General features: G+C 40.6%; 1 protein-coding gene across 1 annotated transcript in view; it reads right to left on the bottom strand.

The window, feature by feature from the left end:
- Ofcc1 (orofacial cleft 1 candidate 1) overlaps positions 1 to 21,218 on the bottom strand; it is a 311,719-nt gene that overhangs the window by 5,915 nt on the left and 284,586 nt on the right. Inside the window, 1 exon segment of the mRNA XM_087591945.1 lies at positions 9,325 to 9,531. Coding sequence (XP_087448071.1) covers positions 9,325 to 9,531 — 207 coding nt within the window.

Below are 21,218 nucleotides of genomic sequence, written 5' to 3'. Positions count from 1 at the left end.
GTTACAGATACCAGAGAAAGTACCGAAATACACTTCCTACAAGTGCTGGCCATGCCCGCCTGAGATGTGTCAAATGTACACATATATTTTTAGCTGTCAGGTTTATTTAAGGAAGAGAGAATAAAATGGTGACTAGCTAGGACCACAACTGCTAAAGGAACATTTTGGTGCCACTCAGGACTAGCTCAGCCTAAAGATACTTTGTTTTCCATTAGCTGCAATGTGACCTCAGAGAGACCTTAGGCTGCTTTTAATTTGGATTGGTTGCTACAGTTATTTATTTCAAACAAATATCCTGGCCCAAAAGATGTTACAAATGTTATAGTTGCCTTTGTTCCTTTGTGGATTCTGTCGAATCATAGGGAAAAGATGTATCCAGAAAACAAACACATTATCACTTTAAAAAATTAGGAGAGAAAAAAAAATGCCTCATCAAATACAGTAGCATCTTTCAAAGGCAAAATCCAGTGCGCAGTGTGCTGTGATACCATGTTATTTTGTATTTCAAACAGTGTAATCTGATTGAGTTACAGAAAGTATAGTTAGATACCCACAGGACCAAAATGCTAGGTGGTCATTTCCTTTGCTACAGTTAGGTTATATGTGTGATCATATTTCTGTTAGGTAGATGTGCATATAGGTACATATACATCACACACACACACACACACACACACACACACACACACACACACACACATCTATACTTTCCATATACTTTGTTTCAGGATCCACCTTTTTAAAATAATATGGGTCTCTAGTGAAAATAACAAAGAACAGAACCCTAAATTCTACTCAGCCATAAAAGTAACAGTCACAAGATATTGTGAAATACTTCAGAATTAACCTTTCCGGAGGAAATCTTGTTGTAACCTACCACATGACTGAAGCTAAAGCCTCAGGGGCACTGATGTGGGGCTTCTGTAGGCTGGTGTTAATGCTTATGGTGGTGAACTGCTAAAATCCAGTCACAGATACCTCTCCAGGACCACCAGGCAGTGTCTAAGGGCTCTTTCAGACACACAAGACTGGTGTTCAATGAGGATAGCACTGCAGTCCATGCCACCCGAACTCCTTCTGTCTTATACTCAAAGCAGGACCGGTCCTCCCTGGTAGAAAGAAGTGTCTGCATGTCTTAAGGAAGTACTGACTAAGCACTTCTGGAGGGAGGGAGCTAAGTGCTTGCTGGTAGAAGTAAGCATAGCCCCAATTGGAACTGGAAAGACAAAGTTGACATTATTTATGATAGAGTTCCTGGGACGGATTATTTCAAAAAGGCCCAAAATACATGATACCGGTAAAGCTTCAAAAGACATTGTAACCATAGGCAAGAAGTCAGAATTAAATATAAAAGGTATTCTGCACATGGATTTGAATTTCAGTCTTCCACTGAATATAGGGCTCCTGTATTCCCAAACCCGGTTCACTGTCTATAGGAAACTAGCAGTGTTTGGAGGCCCAGGTAAATCAACGATGGCTCTGCGAGCTGGAAATCAGCAGCCACTTGCAGCACAGTAGTGCAAAGAGTGTGTTCAAATCAGGCTAAAGCATCAATCTGGTTATGATTGATGGAGATAATATGATTCTTTCTGTCACATGTGAAATGAACATGACTTTCTTTCTTTTTCCATCTTTATTAACTTGAGTATTTCTTATTTACGTTTCGATTGTTAGTCCCCTTCCTGGTTTCCAGGCCAACATCCCCCTCACCCCTTCCCTCCCCTTCTGTATGGGTGTTCCCCTCCCCCATCCCCCCATTACCACCCTCCCCTCCCAACAATCACACTCACTGGGGCTTCAGTCTTGGCAGGACCAAGGGCTTCCCCTTCCACTGGTGCTCTTACTAGGCTGTTCATTGCTACCTATGAGGTTGGAACCCAGGGTCAGTCCATGTATAGTCTTTGGGTAGTGGCTTAGTCCCTGGAAGCTCTGGTTGGTTGGCATTGTTGTTCATATGTGGTCTCAAGCCCCTTCAAGCTCTTTCAGTCCTTTCTAAACATGACTTTCAAAGAAGAAGGTTCGTGTCCGAAGACGTAAAGCACTCAAGTGAAGGAGCAGAGGACACACGCTTGCACCTTGCTCTCCCACTAAGCAGAGGTAGCCAATGGTCCAGGTGGCTGGGCCAGCCATCACAGAGGCAAAAGCCAAAAGCCCAGGTACACAGCGCTTTCATGTTTGCAAAAGGGCACTCTCCTCGGTTGGGAAATAGTCACGGTTCTTAAGATTAAATATCTGAGTATTGCTGCCGAAGGAGCAGCTGTCGCTTTAAATCTAATGTCTGGTTTGTTTACTGGCTGTATGTAAATCCTTTAGAAAATGACACAAAGTGGCAATAAAATCATTGTAAGTATTCTACAGGGGAATATAAATGCCCCTTGGTTACACTGTACATATCTTTATACATAATTCTAGTTTATTTTCCTCGTGATTATGTTAAATATGTAAAAAGCCTTTTCTCATAAAGGTAAAACCGCTAGATGTTTCCACGCTGTAATTCAGCATTAGTGTCAAGATTGCTTCAGAAAAATAAGCCAGCGTTACTATTTCAGTCCTTTCAAGTGTCACTCGGCATACTGGATGGGATTTCGTGCATAAAATAAACTTATGTGAGTTTATATCACTGTTTGGGAACCGTTAGTAATGCTAAATATCACTCGGAAGATGTGTTCATAAAGCTGAGGCAAAGCAACTGAGGTTTGTTTTCATAGAAGGCTTTATATGTGGTTCTATTTTGTCATTAAATAATTATTTCAGACAATTATGGGAAATCTGTTCTGTCAGGGAAGATCAAGGAACTAATATTTATTAATCCTTAAAGAGAAACGATCTGTCTCTAGCTAGTTCTTGGTTAAATATTGGACCATTGAAAAAATGCATAAAAATCTTAGGAAACATTTCTACATACAGTTATCAGAAGATCTAAATATGTTTGGGGCTCTGTTTTTGCCTTTAATCAGGAGTGAATTTTGTGATCCTTCGAGAAATTAGTATCAGGCAACCTTGTCAAGTGGAGTAAGATTAAAAACTGCACATCCTGAAACCACTTATTTTAAAACGGTAACCTTCTTATTTATGAATTCCAAGTTTATTTGTAATATTACATCACGGAGATTTCTCTAGTAGTTTAATAAATTGAGGTTAATAATGTAATAGAAGTGTATACTTTTTTTCCCATTTGTTATCCTGAATATCTTTTTATAAATTCAGTTTAGTATGGGAAAAATAAACAAATTTTAAAAGAAATTTGCTTTAATCAATTTAAGGCATCTAATATTTGTAAATTGTGTACTACAGATTTAGTTTCCTACTTGTATAATGTTTGTATTAAATCTTTAACCACCTATTTTAATTCTTATGTTAAGGCGACTTTTGGACTATTTCAAAACGGTTTTAAAATGCCTTTTAAAATAATTCTTATGATTTAGAATCCAGATAAGTTTTCCTTTTCAATATAACAAGCACAGGTCTATATTTTTGGTAGACATGAATGCAGTAGAACAATTATTTACTACAGATTTTATAATTTCAGATGACTTGGCAATTCAAAGGAAATCTAATATTGTGCTCATTATGTATTCAAGAGTAAGTTGAGAAAGTGGATTATTTTTCTCTTATATGCACAAATTGGTAGGCATATATAAATTTATTTCTTGTATGCAGAGAATTTGTAGATTACAGGAATTTCTAAAGACTGATTGCCCAGAAATATGAGAAATATGAGTACAAACAAAACAGACACAATATAGGATTGAGCAATGCCAGTTCTTTATGAAAAATCCGTAGTGTATTAAAAACCATTCTACATAGCACGAGCCCAAGTTCGTCTACAGTAAACAGAATCAAAATAATCCTTGTGCTTTCCTAAGGAAAGTATGCACATCCGTGGTAAGGACGGTCTGGCCCAGAGAAGTATTTTCACCTGATAATCGAAGCAGCTTTTTAAAATAAATGACTGCGCTCCTTAAAAGGGGTCTACAGGCTAAGGGATGTGTTTAAATCTCGCTGTATAGTTTTCTCAGTGTTACAAACACACATACCAAAAAAAATACCAGGAAAGGTGAGACAAATTTGATGTGAGAGCTGTCTTGCCTGGTCTTGTGGAAGACAAGAAAAGCAGAGCGAGTTATGCTGACTTAACTACTGCAAAAACACTCTTCTGATAGGTATGTGCAGGTAGCATCTGTTTCCCGGGTGCTATTCTGAGGAGCGTTAAAGTCAAATCGAACTAAATAATTGGTAAATATATCTGCCCAAGACTTTTCCTTCTGGTTTGTCAGGACAATCATATCCCAATACTTACCTGGTAATTGCATTCTATTGAGTTCTTATAGTCTAGTCTTTAGTATCTAGCTCATAAGGGTGCTTAAGTTTTAGACAGAACCGAATGACAACACTTTACAGCTTATTCAAAGTAGATAATCTGTCTTCTTGAAAGGAAAAAGCAAAATACATTAAGGACTTTATTTTTAAAAAAAATCAATAGAAATTGCAATTATTAAGTTTGAATCTGAAAGCCAGCAATACAAGCTATTGGTATAGTTGACACTCGTAGCGACATTTTTTCGAAGCCACTGCCGTCTGCTGCTAAGGTTTTCTTTCAGCGTGTATTGTCACAAAAGCATAATGTGCTCAAAAGACAGGCTGTGTCTTCCTGTACAGGTGTTGCACACAAAAGGTCAAAGACTCTAAATTTGAGGGATGGAAAATGCTTCTTTCTTCCACTTTTGAGTGAGTTTATTGTAGTATAATAATCTTCAGGGCCACGTAAAGCTATGCAGAATAGGACACACAAGAGCGGCACCCCCCCCCCCCCAGCAATGTCTTTCAACAAAGGGAGAAGCTAATGGGGCAATTTTCTTCCTGAAAATGCAAAATACCAACAATTTCCTTCAGCTTCAGGAATGTTGTCTACAGGCCCCACATTCCTGAATTTTCTTAGTGATTCCTTCTCTTCATTAAAACCATTTTTGCCTCTCTGTCATGCAACACCCCGTCCCCCGGGTTCTTAGAACAGGTTGATATTTGTAGAACAACTACATGAGAAATGACGATACTCCTGATTATCATATCTGGAAGAAATTAATGTCGTATATTTCAAACAGAGAAACTCCCAATGATTTGGGACTTTCATTCTACAAATCACTGGATTCAAGGACAGACTTCCCGCGGACCTTCAGACCAGGCCTTCCCTCTGGTGTCTGCTCCGGCCTCTCTGTACTTTGCTCTTTGCACTGTGGGCCCTGGGTTTCCTGCTCGTCAAAGCACCCACAGCTGAGTAAAACCCATCTAATCATAAAATCGAGTTTGGGTTTTCTTCCCTCCTTCCTTCTCCTGCTGTTTTCTATCAGCAGAATGCTAATACTAATTGGTTAATCTGTTATTTAGGCAAGTATTAATATTCTCATTTTGCAGGCAAGGAATCAGGCTTCCTGCTGCGTATCCCCTGGCCCTGGGTAAGGAGCTCTTCAGATGGGAGATTCAAAGTAGGTGAGGTTGGCCTCCTGAGACCCGAGCTGCTTGCCGGAAGCCTCCAGGAGGGCTGAGCTGGGCCTCCTTAGATCGCCGAGTTCCTGGCTCCCAGTTCCCCACTCAGACCACCAGGCGACACCGCCTCTAATGACAAAAATCCATTTTCCCATTCCACCCCAACCAATGCTCCAAGGACTTTCTTAATTGCGACTGCTACCCTGGGAACAGGAAGCTTATTTGTAACTTGATGAATCTCCACCAGGCTTGCCTGGGTTTCTAGGTTTTGCGGAACTAAAAAACTTTACAGTAACTTTGTGCTGTATCTGAAGATACACTATCTACGGAACAAAGAGATGAAACGTTACTCACTAGAAACCCGGGGAAAATATACCTCGTCCAGAGAGGCTGCTAAAAATAGGAGAGGGAGAAAATAGACAAAGCACACCGGACAGCCAAAGACTGTCATCCTGGGGCACAAGCCCGGCAGGAAAACACTACAAACAGGTTTTCATAGAAAGTCCGTTTCTGACCTCTTTTGTGCAAAGATTGTTCTTTTCAAAAGGAATATCTTCGCAGGTAAATAGATTTGAAGGTAACTGTTTCCACGCCAAGAGGCTAACCTTTAATTGGGATTTTTTTTTAAACGGGAAATGATTAATATCTGGCTTATACTTCTTATCAGATTTAGGAGACACATTACTGCACAAATAATAGCTTTGTCAATACAAAGGGGACCTGAGACACTAGAGTCCCTCTTTCAAAAAGCCACCATAAAACCTTAAAGGGGAAAGTTCAAGTTGCGTAGGGGGCAGGGAGACTGCCATTTTGAACTAAGTGTCCTGTCTGGTTTGTAAATGAATCTCAGACTCCGTGGACTGATTCTTTTATTATACAGAATATCTGACCGGAGTATGGCCTAAATTCACCCACATCTGTAAGTAGGTCCACATCCTATCTTGGTCCAGGCTCCCCAAAGGGCTAGTGAAAAGGACCCCACAGAATGGTAGGTCCACTAGTAGCAGAGTTTAGAACTTAGATTCAGTAAAGCCTGATTATCTATATTTGAGTGTCAACTCAGTATCTAGCACAGACACACTGACTTAGGACACGTCTCCGATCATTTAGGAACCAACACTTTAAAAGCTTAAGGGACTTTTTCTAAGCCTGAACTGTCATCTACCTACCTGTTTGCTGACGTTAGAGATTTCTTTATATTTTGAAAACCATAAATTGTGTTCCTTGTTACGACTCTGAAAGACCGGGTTCAAAGCCCTTTCAATTCGAGGCTTTCTCACTCTTAAGATCCATAGCACACCTAGCAGGGCTGGTGTTGTAGGCTAGTGTATTTCTCGAAAGGATAGAGGAAAGAAAAGAGAGTAGGAGAGATGGGAATAGAAAGAGAAAAGAGGCAGGGAGGAGGGGGAGAGAGAGAGAGAGAGAGAGAGAGAGAGAGAGAGAGAGAGAGAGAGAAGAGAATGAAGGAGGATGAGGAAGAGAGGGGAAGAAAGCGAGAAGAGGAAGGAGAAAGAGGGAAGGAGGGAAGTATTCATAATTATAAATCTTTCGTATTATAAATCTTTGTGAGGTCAGAAGAGAGATTAGTCTGGTAAAGCTATGAAGAGCGGGCCAGGTACTGCCAGGAAATGTGTCTACTCCTCAATTAGCTCTAGGATTCTATCACCTAGGGGACCCAAACTCATCCCAGGAGCAAGTATGCAAAAGCTAACCCAGCATTCCTGTAAGCATTAGGAAAATGCAAGGACATTTGTTGGTAGAAAGAATGGCAGAGGACACAGACGAAGAAAAGCCTGAATGGGTCTATCACAAGCACAGGAGAAGAGGGGGCAGGAGCCAGCGCACATTCTGTGACCTGAATAAACAATGGGGGAGGGGCTCTATTTGCTGGGGTTTCATTTGTGCAAAAAGAACTACCAATTGCCCACTTGCGGGCCCACTGCTTCTTACTGCGATAGGCAAGTTGTGAAAGCAAAAGGAAGAAGAGTCAGTGGGCTCTAGTGCCTACCGCCCACCACCCAGGCCTTCTGGAAGCTTAGTTTGCTTTTAGTGTAATGTTATCATTATTTGTAGGAATGCTTACAAGGGTGAACGCATTTAATTGGACAAGGTCCGCAATACCTTGCGATCCTTACTGTACTGTTTGAAAAAGAGCTAAGAGTGCCTTGCAGATGTTATCTCATTAATCTACGCCAAACCCCCGAGAGCTAGGTAACATCAGTATGCATAACCCAGTTTTACAGATCAGGAAATAGGCGGCATAGCGAGAAATGACTAAGCCAAGGTTATGGAGCAAAAGAATGAGAGAGGGAACGGAGGGCCCTGGTGGCCGCTGTGCTCAGGGGACTAGGACACTTCCCTCCTGGCACTACAGCCAGGTGATAGAAGAAGCATAACATTGTAGAGCAGAAAATCTACCTGTGCACCCCACCCCCCAGTTCACGCCACTTCAGTTCATGTAGCAAGCATTTATTTAAACACACTTCCGCAAATTTAAAAAGTGAAATCACGTCAGTTCATACTGTTTTCTCTCTTTCTTTCTTTCCTTCCTTCCTTCCTCTTTCTTTCTTTCTTTCTTTTTTTCTTTCTTTCTTTCTTCCTTCCTTTCTTTCTTTCTTTCTTTCTTTCTTTCTTTCTTTCTTTCTTTCTTTCTTTCTTTAAAAAAGACTTCCACAGTAATGTCTCAGAAGCTGAGGTAGATCGTTCAAAAGAGCTGAGAGCAGCCAGCCCCCACTCTGAAGATCACATGGGACATGTTGGATGTAGTGGGAACTAACTCACCTGTGGTCTTACTGACATTCACTCATGACCTTCTCTCATGGCCAGGGAGGGAAGAGGGCTGGCTTCCCGGAGAACTTTGCTGTGTTTCCTCTCAGGAGTGTGCCTGTGAGGTTCCTCGAGCTGATATTTTACTAGACCCTAACTGCAAAACTGGGCTTTGAACAATTTGAAACTTCAAGACTTAGTGACAGGTTTTTATTTATTTATTTTTGTTTCTTTGATTTTTTCCCCCATCAGTCTTAAAGCACAGAGTCTTGGTCAGCTTCAAGTTTTGTGGGACAGACAGATTCAGTGGCCGGCAGGCTGTGTGGCTTTTCCTCTCTAGCCTTCGTTTCCACCCTGACATCTCTTCAGATGCCCCTTAAAGCAATATCTGTGTGAATGCAGCACACCCAGGACGGAAATCACTGTAAATTTGGATTCTATGAATCTGACATAACATGAGCTTTTAAATTCAAAATCAGTCTTCTGAAAAATTAACACATTTTTTCAATGAGAAAACATGACTTTGAGCTCAATCCCCAGTGACATTTTCAAAATATTCCTCGAGATTTAGAGATGGGGAGATTTAGATATTTTTATAACTTTCCTTAGGGGAGCAATGAAATGCCAGCATCTTTTTCCGTTTGTGGATTCCTTTGAGTGAAAGACTGTGCACACCTGAAGTACAGACTCAGAGAGTTCATCTGCCAGCCTACTCATGTTTGTAAGTACCACCTAACTAAATCGGACGCAAGTAGGATTCTTAGTGATTTCCTTTTATTTTTCCTGGTATTTCTCCCCTAATAGGGTTATAAACAGAAACTTTCATTATCTTTCTCTCATGTTCTTTTGTAGGCAAAGACTAGAAGGCAGCTTTAAACTTGTTACAGTATTACACATACTAGTTTTATCTATGTGCCCAGTGATACTGACGTGTTTGACACCAGGTTTGAGTCCACACATTTAAACATGCATATATATATATTAAGATATATAATTAATATATTAATATGTAATATATACTAATGAATTATAACATACAGAACATTTGCCTTCTGGTATTTCCATAATACATACCTCAATGATGGCGCCATCCGGGAGCCTGAGAAAATGGCGATAAAGCTCTTGAAACCCATTGGGATAAACGGTGCATACCGATATGTGGGAAGTAACCCCTCTTGTGCCAACTGCAGACTCCAAAGTTTCATCCTGTTGCTGGGGGTCACAGCTGGATTCATTGGACTCGGTGTCATGGCTTTTGCAGATGTAATCGTGCACTGCCACCTAAGGAGGCCCCAAGAGCCCCCCAAGTTCCCCATACCCAGAGGGGGAAAAAAAGCAAAAAAGGTCATTAAGATTTGTCAAGAACAATAGCCAGTTTTACACAAATTTAGAGTAAATCTGAAAGTCTGCGGTCCGCAGTGCCTTCACTCGGCTCCATGGGCCATCCGCGTTTTCCCTGACATACATCTAAGTAGCGAAGACAGACAAATCCCTGGTGTGAGCTCCACAAAGTTAATTCTACACAGATGAAGCTGTAATTGGCTTCCACACCCAAGGCAGGAAGATCAAGCAGGTTGTGAGGATGATGGCGTAGATTGCAAAACAAAAATGTTTACAAATGGTTTTATGAACGGGTGTGCTCGCCTTCTCGCCCGGAAGGAAGGCGCTCTCTTTCCGTTTGTTTGCGCTGCCATGTCTAAGTGTCAGAGTTCTCAGATCACTAAGTCAACCGGCCAATGACAGTCCACAGAGATTCCCTGCAGTACACAGGGCAAGGTTTGTATGGTGAATGCACGGACTACTAACTGTCTTCCTGGTAATCCTGGAACTTTGGACGTGCTGGATTTTATTTTTTAATAAGGCTCCTCAGGTGACAATATCATTGTCTAATGGGACACATTCTGTGTATTATATTAGAGTTAAACTAAGTTAACTGAATTATAATGCAGTTGAAATGATGTGCCCATATCAATGTTTAAAATATTGCCATTGAAAATTTGACTTTACCTCCTTAAAATTCGTGTGTGGCTAATAAAACTTCTGGTTTCCTTTTTTGTTTTGTTGTTTTGTTTTGCTTGTCTTTCAACTCCTGAGCTATACTGACGCTCTACAATTCCCCATTTTCATATTCCAAGATGTCCATATTTTTAGAACTTAGCCAAGTTTTCTATGGATCCTTTCTGCATTAACATTTGTTTGCCAAAACAGAAAATATTCATCTAGTGACCCAGAAGGCCCATTTCAAAACACAAAACAAATGCTAACTCCTCTTAAACAACTCTTTAAGAGTACCGCAAATATCCAAGAACATGGAAAGATATAATAATAAAAGAAAATTCTGCCCAGTGACTAGTTAATGCAAGTCTGAAACTGACAATAAACTCATAAAATTTTAGCCAGCGAGAAATATTTTTCCTTGGGGCCAAAAAAGTTATAATTAAAATATGGATGGGCAGAAGACGAAGTCATAAATTTCGTGAAAGTATTCAAAGGACTGAAAAGATAGAGATCTTATGAGATTAAAAGCAGGTTTTGAGTCAATATAAGTATTGCTTAAGAAACCCAGTTTTGTAGGGGTTTGCAGGAACATAGGCACAGACTGACTTTACAAAGTTTGACTGTGACACGTACAGACAAGGGAGTTTTCTTCTAGACAAAGTCCAAATTTTCTTTCTTTTTAAAGCAATGAATGTAATTGTCTATTGAAAGGATGAAGAAAATGTGTTATACAGACTACATGAAATAATATGAGGCTGTAAAAATGATAACAATGCTGTTTTCTTAATCAGCATGGACCATGGAAGACATTAAGTGAGACGAGCCAGCATCAAGAAGGCATGGTTCCATTGATTCATGGCACCTAATAAAGGCTGACGTCACAGTTGTAGAGAGGAGATTCCTGGTTGCCAGATGAGCTAAAAGAGAGATGCTGGTCAACAGGTGACGAGTTAGCAGGAAGGCTAGTGAAACCCAATGCCCAGTAGGGTGAAACTAGTTTGACTATGATGAATATCTCAAACTAGAGAAAATACTAAGTGTTTGACATGACTGATTAGCAAAGTACCTTGATTTGCCAATTACATAACATCTCTATATTTTGAAACATTAGGTAATGTTTATCCCTCAACATGTGTGGTCATTATGCTTCTATTATGGATGCCAATGGACCAGTCTTGGTGGGATTGTCTTGAGCACAGACACTGCACCAGTGCTTCCCGCACTGGCCTAGTCCCAATAAAGACAGTGAAAGGCAAGAGTGCACAGGAAAGGGTTCTGTGATGTTGTTCTAGGAGGATGTGAGGCCAGAAGGGGTGGTGAAGTCTCCAGACAGTTTGAATGTCAATCATAAACAGACTGCACTGACAGAAGTGAAGCCAAGTGCAATGGGATCACACCTCAGAGGATAGGATGGTAAGACACTTAGCCAGAGAGAGAGAGAGAGAGAGAGAGACAGAGACAGAGAGAGAGACAGAGAGAGAGACAGAGAGAGAGACAGAGAGAGAGACAGAGAGAGACAGAGAGAGACAGACAGACAGACAGAAAGAGACAGAGACAGACAGAGAGTCTTATTAACCACAGCAGTTAGAACTATTAATATTCTTTGCCAACAAAGGAAGTCTAAAAATTGGAAAGCACACACACACACACACACACACACACACACACGTATAGAAAATCATGTCACTGAGCATGCCTGGTTTAAGAATACCATTTAAGAAAGAAAGATGGTAGACATATTTATGGGCTTGCTTAGCTCAAGGTCATGGACCACAAATTTAAAAGGCTAAAGTGCCGAACAGGGATGTATCTGAACGTGTTCTGCCTGAGCCAGAAGTTGTATCTTACTACAAGGATTAATCGTAAAGGTGTCCACCCTACATGGTTATAACAAAGGATACAGATCATAAAGTTGAACTAATTAACTAACGTGGTAAAATCACAAAAGCATAGGCAACAGCACATGGGACCAACTAGAAGGAAAAGAGGCTTGTATCCATCGTACCCAAAGTGGACATGTGACACTACATAGGGAGAATGGCTGACAGGATAGACATAGCTTTTCATCTCTGACGTAGAGTCTGGAGAGGTAGGATGCTAGCTAGACATGGGACTGAGGTTTCTAACAAGCAGTCAGAACAGATCTGAGGAAGGAGAAAAATCAAATCATTGGGCATGTCTAAAGGAGACATTTGTTAAACTATACTAGAACTGTGGTCACAGTTGTGGTAACAAGCACGGTCATATGCAATTAATTCTAAATCTGCCGATAGCATGCTGATGACATTACTGGCCATGTTTCCTGTTAGGTAACTTGTGGAGTTCTTGTTTACTTGTGGAGTCTGGGCATGGATGCTGCATCAGCTCTGAGACCATTTGAGCTATCCATGAGGCTCTCCTCCCCTTTAGAATTAACCCATTTCTGACCCAGAAATCTAGATGTAAAACATTTCATTCCAAACCCATGCAGAAAAAATAAAAAGAAAAGGATAAAAGTAGGTTTTGCCATGTTCTGGAATACTGTGTAATTACCATAACTACCACAAAATATTGATGAGAGAAAAGTTATTGGGTAGCATCTGGGATTTTAAAAGTGGAGGCTCTGTATTTTGGGTATGCAACATTAAATATTAAACATTAAACAGCTACACTCCTCCCTTGGATGGCACTGCTTATTCCAAGAAGATGGGAACACTAACAGTTACTCTTGTTTGAGAAGCTGATTCCTTCCAAATTGTAAGTTTACTGTGAAGAGTAGACACACACACACACAACACACACACACACACACACACACAGAGAGAGACAGACAGACAGAGAGAGAGAGACAGACAGACACACACACACAAACACACACACATACACACACACAGAGAGACAGGCGCACACACACACACACACACACAGAGAAAGAGAGAGAGAGAGAGAGACAGACAGAGAGAGAGAGACAGACAGACAGACACACACAAACACACACACAAACACACACAAACACACACACACATACACACACACAGAGACAGGTACACACACACACACACACACACACACACACACACACACCTTTTCACTTCAGTTTGTTTTCCCATCATCCTTTCTTCTTTGATCACAGGAATCTGAGGTATGAGAGAGAAGAGACAACATTGGCTGACACTGAAGTATGTCTAAGAAGAAAGTAGGTAGTGAGAAACAGGTCGAAATGTAAGCCAACATTATTTAGTGACAAACATTACACACACAGACATACTACATATATGTATATACATAATGTTATATACATAATTTAACATATACAAGGCTATACATTACATATATGCATATTTGTGTACATAAGTTACATCATATATATGTACATACATATATATATATATATATATATATATAATTTAACATGTACAAGGCTGTACAGTTGATAGCATTATGTCCATTTCATAGTCAAAGCCAGTGAGGAATGTTAACTTGCTCAAATGCACACCAGACACAGATATGCAATGATGTTACTGAGACATTACCCTTACTCATGATGCACCTCCTACTTCTTGTGCTTCTGATTCCAATCTTCAAGCTTTCCTTCCACCCTCTCTGGTGAAACTGACTGAGTGTTGAGATCAACCTATGTGTTACTCTAAGACTCTCTGTATTGACTAAAACTGGCTTCTGAGGCTGTGCTTTGCTATCAGAGGCTCCATTTGCCCAGAAGCTTTTGGCTTGACTTTGAGGAAGAAGGGTGACTGAGGTCCAGAAAAACACTGTCTGCCTGGCACCACCCATGCAGTGCTCATCAAAAAGTGATTGCTTGTGGAGTAAAAGGGGAGCCACCTTATTAATTTAAGATGGAGAATTGAGATCGTAAGGGCATTTGGGTATACTCATATCACGTAAGAGAAACCAGGCCCATGAATTTATCAGACACATCAGGCCAGATGAGGAATACATGTAACTCCTTTAACCAGACCACATAAAGTGATGGACACGACACCATGATGACATGTCCTTGTACCATCCTGTCATCTAATAGCTGGTGGTGTGTGTGTGTATGTGTGTGTGTGTGTGTGTGTGTGTGTGTGTGTGTGTGTGTGTGTGTGCAGGCAGAGGATTCCTTGGTTTCAGCTCAGCTCTGTTCCCTACTGTTGACATAGTCTACTCAACTGTCTATCTGCCCAACAGTCTACCCATCTATACCTGGGGTTGATCCCACAATTCCTGTTCTGGGTCCCCAGTTTAGCATTTCACTTCACAGTTGGACTGTACAGCCTTAGTCTAACCCTGATTCCTGCAGCCCCATCCCAGCACTGTTCTGATACCTTGTCTCATCAATACAGCCTGTCAACCCATTTCTGCAAGTCTGAACTCCACTGTAGCCTCTCCCAGTTATATCTTTCTGAAAACCCTAGAGATGCATTTAGATAGATCCATACATTTGCTGCATGATGTTTGATATGAGAGTCGATATGAGTAATAGCAATTTGGAAGAAGAAGCTGCACTCATCTTGGCCACTCATCACGGATGGGATCATGTGACAAATTGCTGCCAGTACTCATCCTTGCAGACTTATCATCATTTCCTAACTTCTGTCATTGGGAAAAGAGGCACAAAGTGTCCCCATGTCACACATGGCATGATTATGACACTTGGGGAAGCAGAAGAGAGTCTTGTGCTCGTTTTCATGTTTTGGATCAAGGCTGTTCCTAGAACCCCAATGTCTCTATCTGCCCATACCTAGTTAGTAAGAGTCCCAGGTTCCTGTGTCTACTGCAACCCAACCCCCCCTTTTTTTATACCAAGTAATAAAATACTGTCCATCTTCACAGAACTCTGTAATAAGGCAGAAAATTTTATTTCCTTTGTACTACTTTCTATGGATAAATTTTGACTCTCTCAGACAGTTCCTAGGAGATATAAATATACCTCTGAGACTCTAACCATAAAGAGTCAGACTGGATTTGAGTTCAGGTAGCACTGACTCTAAAACCCATGAATTTGTGACAATGTTCGATCACACCTATTATGTTCTCTCCTCAATGTGCAGCCACAGGGTATCGACATGTTTGGACATGACTCTCGAGGCTGGGTTTTCCTTTCAGCTCAGTGCTTACCTAGATGATTCTGAGTTTTTTCTTTATATCTTGGGTCTTGGCGGGAACATCCTTACTTCAATGTCATAGTCAAATGACCAATGTACATCCTTTCTACTAAGGTCCCATCAGGGCTCTCAAGGTTCTTTGAAGATTAACTAGGAAAGACACTAGAGGATATTTCTCTCTGCATTTGGGTTGTAGAGGTCTACCAAAGCAGCTGTGCTCTTCCCCAGAGCTTCCAGGGGGCAAGTCATGGGAGAGTTGGGATACTAGAGGCAGCCAGAGGAACAAATGGAGTCATGGAGTCACCTCCCCTTCCAAAAAGGTGACAGAGATAAAGGGGGAAAGTCCATCTCACCATTCAGAAATAGTTAAATGAACTAAGACTTCCTCACAGAAAAGAGTATTTCAGTTACCTGAAGAGGTATTAAGCTTTTTCACAGGGGCTGTGAAAACACCCTACCCTGCGGGTAATTGCTACATCTTCTATCTTAAACCGAAGAACAGCCTCCAGCGAAGAGGGCTGCTTGGCTTTAAGACTTTGCAAAGTCTCCCCAGGGTTAAGAAAGTAGGGCAAGGTAGGAAAAAATGTTTTATAACAGAAAGAACACGAAGAGCAGCTGATCAGAGGCAGATACAGAGGAGGAGAGAGATGAAGAAGCCACTCTTCTCCCCTTAGATCACGCAGTTCTTTCCTGAACAATCTGTGTACGTGAACACGATATTCACTTGTCTTTTAAATCTCTGCCCTTCAATCTAGTTGCTGAGAAGCAAACTGTGTGTCAAAGTGATCCTTGTGATACTTGCTATCCAAACCAAAAGTCTACATATAAATCTCATTAAATATTACTTCAGGCCACAAAGGCAATAGAACAGGGAGAGCTGCTAAGGCAAGTGACACACAATGTGGACAGTCTTATCTAGAGTAAAAAAAAAAAAAGATAAAGAAGGAAGCAGAACTTGATTTTTCTCTAACCAGCATTTTCTAAACATGCTTTTGCTTTTTTATTTTTCATAACGAATAAGGGCTTAACTACTTATCAAGATAAGTGACTTCCATGAAAAACCAGAGTGCACTCTACTTCTGTAAAGGAATAGGGTCAGCATATACTATGTTGGTTACTCTATTCTAACGTCACAAATAATCTGAGATTGGGTGCCTATGTCTCTCTCCTGTCATCTAAAGTCTCTTTCATCAAACCAATCAAACATGTCTAGCGATCCTGGGGAAGCCCAGAGAGAGTTGACAAATCTGCTGAGACAAGTGGCTAGAGAGACTACACCTATAGAACCTATGTGGGAAGCTGAAGCTTACCTGGGTCTGGAAGATAAAAACATAAAGGGCAATCACAGCACACCAGCCCCGCATATTGTAATTTAAATGAAATCCATTCTTCAGCAGGAGAGCAAGTTCAGGGCTGTGATTCAATGGTAGATGGAACAGGCTGGAACAGGTTCGAATACTGCATATTTCACAACAGAGCTTAATTAACACAGGACTATGAGGCTGTTAATTGCATTATAATAGTTCAGCATGAAATTAGGTCTGATGCGAACGTCCTTACAGTGGAGTTGTTTATATTATTGTAATTATGCAGTAGTACGTAGATTTACGGCATAGATATATTTTTTTCTAATAGCTTTTGGATTGATTTCTTTTCTTGCTTGTGTTTACGTTCAGTTTCTAACTATGGCAAACCAAGCAGAAGGAGCCAGGGTCAGGAAATTAGGTCACCCCGGATGATGCAGTAGGTCTCCTGTGGATTTGATGTTAGAGTTCCAAATGAGTTGTACTTGATGATAGTGATTTTCTTCACTGTTTATTTAGTATTAGACCATTTGGTTAAAAACAAAACAAAGCAAACAAACAAACAAACAAAAAAAACCAAAAAACCAAACACCCCCGTTGGGGTCTTAGTAAAAGGTTCACTTTTACAGAAATGCTTGCACTGTTTTGTCTTAAAAAAAGCAATGTGTTCCTTTGTTTTCTGCTGCTGTGACAGAATACCAGAGACTGGGTAATTTATATCGAAGAGAAGTTCATTAAGCTCACAGTTTTGGCAGCTGGGAAGACGGAAAAGGGGAGGGCTTTTGTGGTACATGAGCCTACTACAGAAGGTACAAGAGTAACAGAAGGCAAACAGTGAAAGGGACTCTGTTATGTTTGGTGTTATGACAAATCCAGTCTGGAACTAACTAGCTGGTTCCCACAGCAATGGTCCTGATCCATTAAAAAAATGCAAAGGTTTTTGACCTTCTCACACTTAGGCAATGCTTAACTTCGTCATTGTACATGAACATTTTCAGGGGTAGGGGGAGCATTTAAACCACACCATTCTTTTGAGAATCAAAGGGATGCAAAGCAATCCTCTAAGGTAGACAAAAACGTCAAAAATTCAAAGATTATGTCTTATATAAAATGTCAATTCCAGTCCATAGAAAGCAGAAGATGTGACAGGAGAGTTGGTTTGTCACAAGGTGATGATGGTTGTCCTCCCTTGACTCACGCAGAATAGTTTTGGAGTTCAGACTCTAGCTGGCTCATAGGACAATGGAAGTCATGGTCTGGTTTAAACGTTTAAAACCTGACACACACACACGCAGCAACTTGGAAAAACGTTCCCATTTGATGCTTTGACTTGTCATCTTGTTATTCTGAATTCTGTACAGCTATAAGTATCTATGATTTTTGAAATAATTTTCCATTTATTTTGTGAATTTCTTGACAACCAAAGACCAAAGGACACTTCAAAGATTACACCAAAATATTTTTCTTTCTTTAACAGAGCTACCAGAAAAGGAGTTCTTAAGTAAATTTGAACCAATTTAGGGAAAAGTAGTAGACTATGGAATGGCCAGCAAGTCATATTTTTATACCAAATTATCTCTGCTCAACTGAGATAGGGATTAATTACGGCATCGGAGCAAGCACACCTCCATGTGCTTCGGCGAACACACTCTACCTTATGATTTGCTATTGAGTATCTCTGATTTCCCTGACCACCAACTTTCCACCATGTATCTGCTAGTGGAAACATGCTGTTTGTCTTCAGACACTACTGTACAAGAAAATCCCTAACAATTTCATGTCTGTTTAATCCATTATTCAAACTCTGAGCAACAGAAAATAAATACGAGGGGAAAGTTGGGTGCTATTTTATTAAGGGGTAAAAATCGCAGGTCTTGGCAGTAGTCCCATGGTTTTTGCCTCTGGATATGTATCCAAATGTTCCTAATGGTAGCACTGTGGCCATCTTTAAACATCCTACAGATTAATCTCAGAGCCAACGTCAGCTTAGAACAACCCCTCCCTTCTTCCAGTTCTGTGTTCATGCCAACAGTGGTTAAAAGGGAGAGAGTACTAACAGTCCTGGAATCCTAGGTTGGGAGAGGATTTGGGGGCCATGGATGTGGGACTGGAGACAGACGTGAAAAGAGTAAGGAAAAAAAATGACATGCGTTCGCTCTAGCCACCCACTATGATTTTAGATAAATCCTACAGATGGTGAAGGCATTGTTTAAATGCAAAGTAGTCCTAAATGATGTGGCCAGCCCTGGTTCCCACACCCACTCTCTACTCTAGAGTTACAGGAAGGAAAACTTCAAAGTCAGAGTGCCCAAACCAGACCGTTTTTGAAAATGAGACAAAATACCCAGACCTTCAAATTTAGAGCCTACGTTTCTGTCTTCTACTAACAGTAAAAGAACTTTAAAGGTGATCTATGCTTTACTTTATGCTCCGAAGGAACTAAGGGATAGTAATTGAACTCGTTTACTTCAGACACCCAATTGCAGAAGTCCTGGGATCTGAAGGAAACAAAACTGACCAACTTCTTAATTTTAGTTTTTGGGGTTCAATTTGAAATGTGGTCCCGTGGGCCCGACTAAAGTTGACTCAAATTCATAGCTATGTCACTACATCCCTGGTAAGGAAATCTTAAGTTATTAACTCATATGAAAAACCCTGACCCTTTCACCTTTAAAATAGAGCTCAAGGAAATAGGATAATGCAAACCTATGATCCATGGCACTTGGAAGGTACTGAGGTCCCAAGGCAGGAAGATCCCCTGAGATGGGGAATTGGAAGCCGGCTTGGGCAACACAGAACCCGGATTCGGAGAGATGGAAAGCTTAAAGCCGATAGCATCACTACTGCTTTGATGTCCATGGCACTGAAATAGTAAATCCTTTCTTTCTACACGGGAAACTTCAGTCTCTAAGAGTGGTCTGCTGTCAATGCTCACCGCGAATACTTGATAATTGGCACATTCTTTGAATTGATTTCTCTGTAGTGGTAGAAAAATGCCGAACTATCACATGCTAAGGGATGGTGGGTCTATGCGTGCGCCTTTTATTTTGCTTTCAAGATAAAGTATGCCTCAATCTGTTTTCAACTCATCTGAAATGAACGAAAGCAGGCGAATGAAGAATCGAAGAGTTAGGCTCTGCCTGGTCTTATTTTGAATCCAAGTCAAGCGGCACGCACTGGCTGCCTGTCTAGAGAGAACTGGCGACCATTGTGCTCCTATCGCCCACCGAGCATGCTTTAACACGAGCTTTGCGATGGGTGCTAGTGAGTGCTCCCCAGACGTGTACGTGCCTTGTGGCCCTCCTCAGTCACTATTGTTACAAATGTCATCTATTCCTGAGGTCCACCACCTTAAGGGAGAGGCTGTAGTTCATCAACCATAGCCTCTGCCCAGCCATTGGCATCACACTGGGCATAGAAGTATCGCTCTCAAACCCCCGAAGCACGTTCTTTCTCTGCTTGTTCTTTTCTCCCCTTCTTGTGCAAGCCTCACAAGGTGATCCTGGCTGCTAAGATATACCAAATATTCATTTCTTAAAGGAGTAAATAAATGAATAGAGAGAGCTATTTCAAAGGAGGACACCTGGGTTTTTGTTTCGTATTGTTTGGCTGCTATCCTGCCTGTTTTTGAAGCTCCTGAAATCTGTTTAGATTTTTGCCAACTACAAATTCCTATAACTTTTTCAAATTGATATATATGAATACATTAATGTATATATTAGTATCAGCGTTTTTCATTTCCCCAACAGTGCCAGTGAAGTGAATTCTCTACCAACATCGTACAGTGCAAGTCTGAACTCCCTGTTTCCTAATCCAGGGAGCTCTTCTCAGCCACTCTTTCATTACCTCACCCCACCCACACCATCCACAAATCAGAAACTGCTCTGGTCTAACTCTCCTAGAATAACAGCCAGCTCTTCACACGCACATAAAACATCTACTTCTGACACCACAGTACATTCTGAAACAAGCATTACCCAACCGTACAACTAAGAAAAGACTATCTTGCTCTTAAAGAGCCATTTATTTTAGATCTTAATGTGTATGATTGGCTTGTATGTATGTATGTATGTATGCATGTATGTATGTATGCATGTATACGTGTATGTGTGTATGTATGTGTACCATAAACATGCCTGCCATCCACAGAGGCCAGGACAGAGTATTGGATCACCTGAAACTGGAATTAAAAAAAGCTGACAAACAGTGACGTCAAAATGTGACACCTGGATTCTCTAACCCCCGAGACCCAAGCTTCTAAATGGTTTCAGCTCTTCTTTTAAAAGACATTTTAAAACTAAACTGTAGAATAGAAAAACACTGGTGAAGTCCTTATTTAAGCAGAACAAAGTGACTTCAGTTAAATAATTTCTATGATATCTTCCTGGTCAAAAATATGTTAGGGGATAAATGTATATGTATATCTATGTATGTATATATATGTGTATATATGTACATGTGTATATGTGTATAGTGCATGTGTGTATATGTGTATATTTGTATGTGTGCATATGTATATATGTGTATATGTGTGCATAAGTATATAAGCATATATGTATTTGCTTATATATGTATGTACATA

Source organism: Rattus norvegicus, chromosome 17, assembly GCF_021556685.1.
Source record: "Rattus norvegicus strain SHRSP/BbbUtx chromosome 17, alternate assembly SHRSP_T2T, whole genome shotgun sequence".
Lineage (NCBI taxonomy): Eukaryota > Metazoa > Chordata > Mammalia > Rodentia > Muridae > Rattus > Rattus norvegicus.
This window is presented reverse-complemented; position numbering and strand designations above follow the sequence as displayed.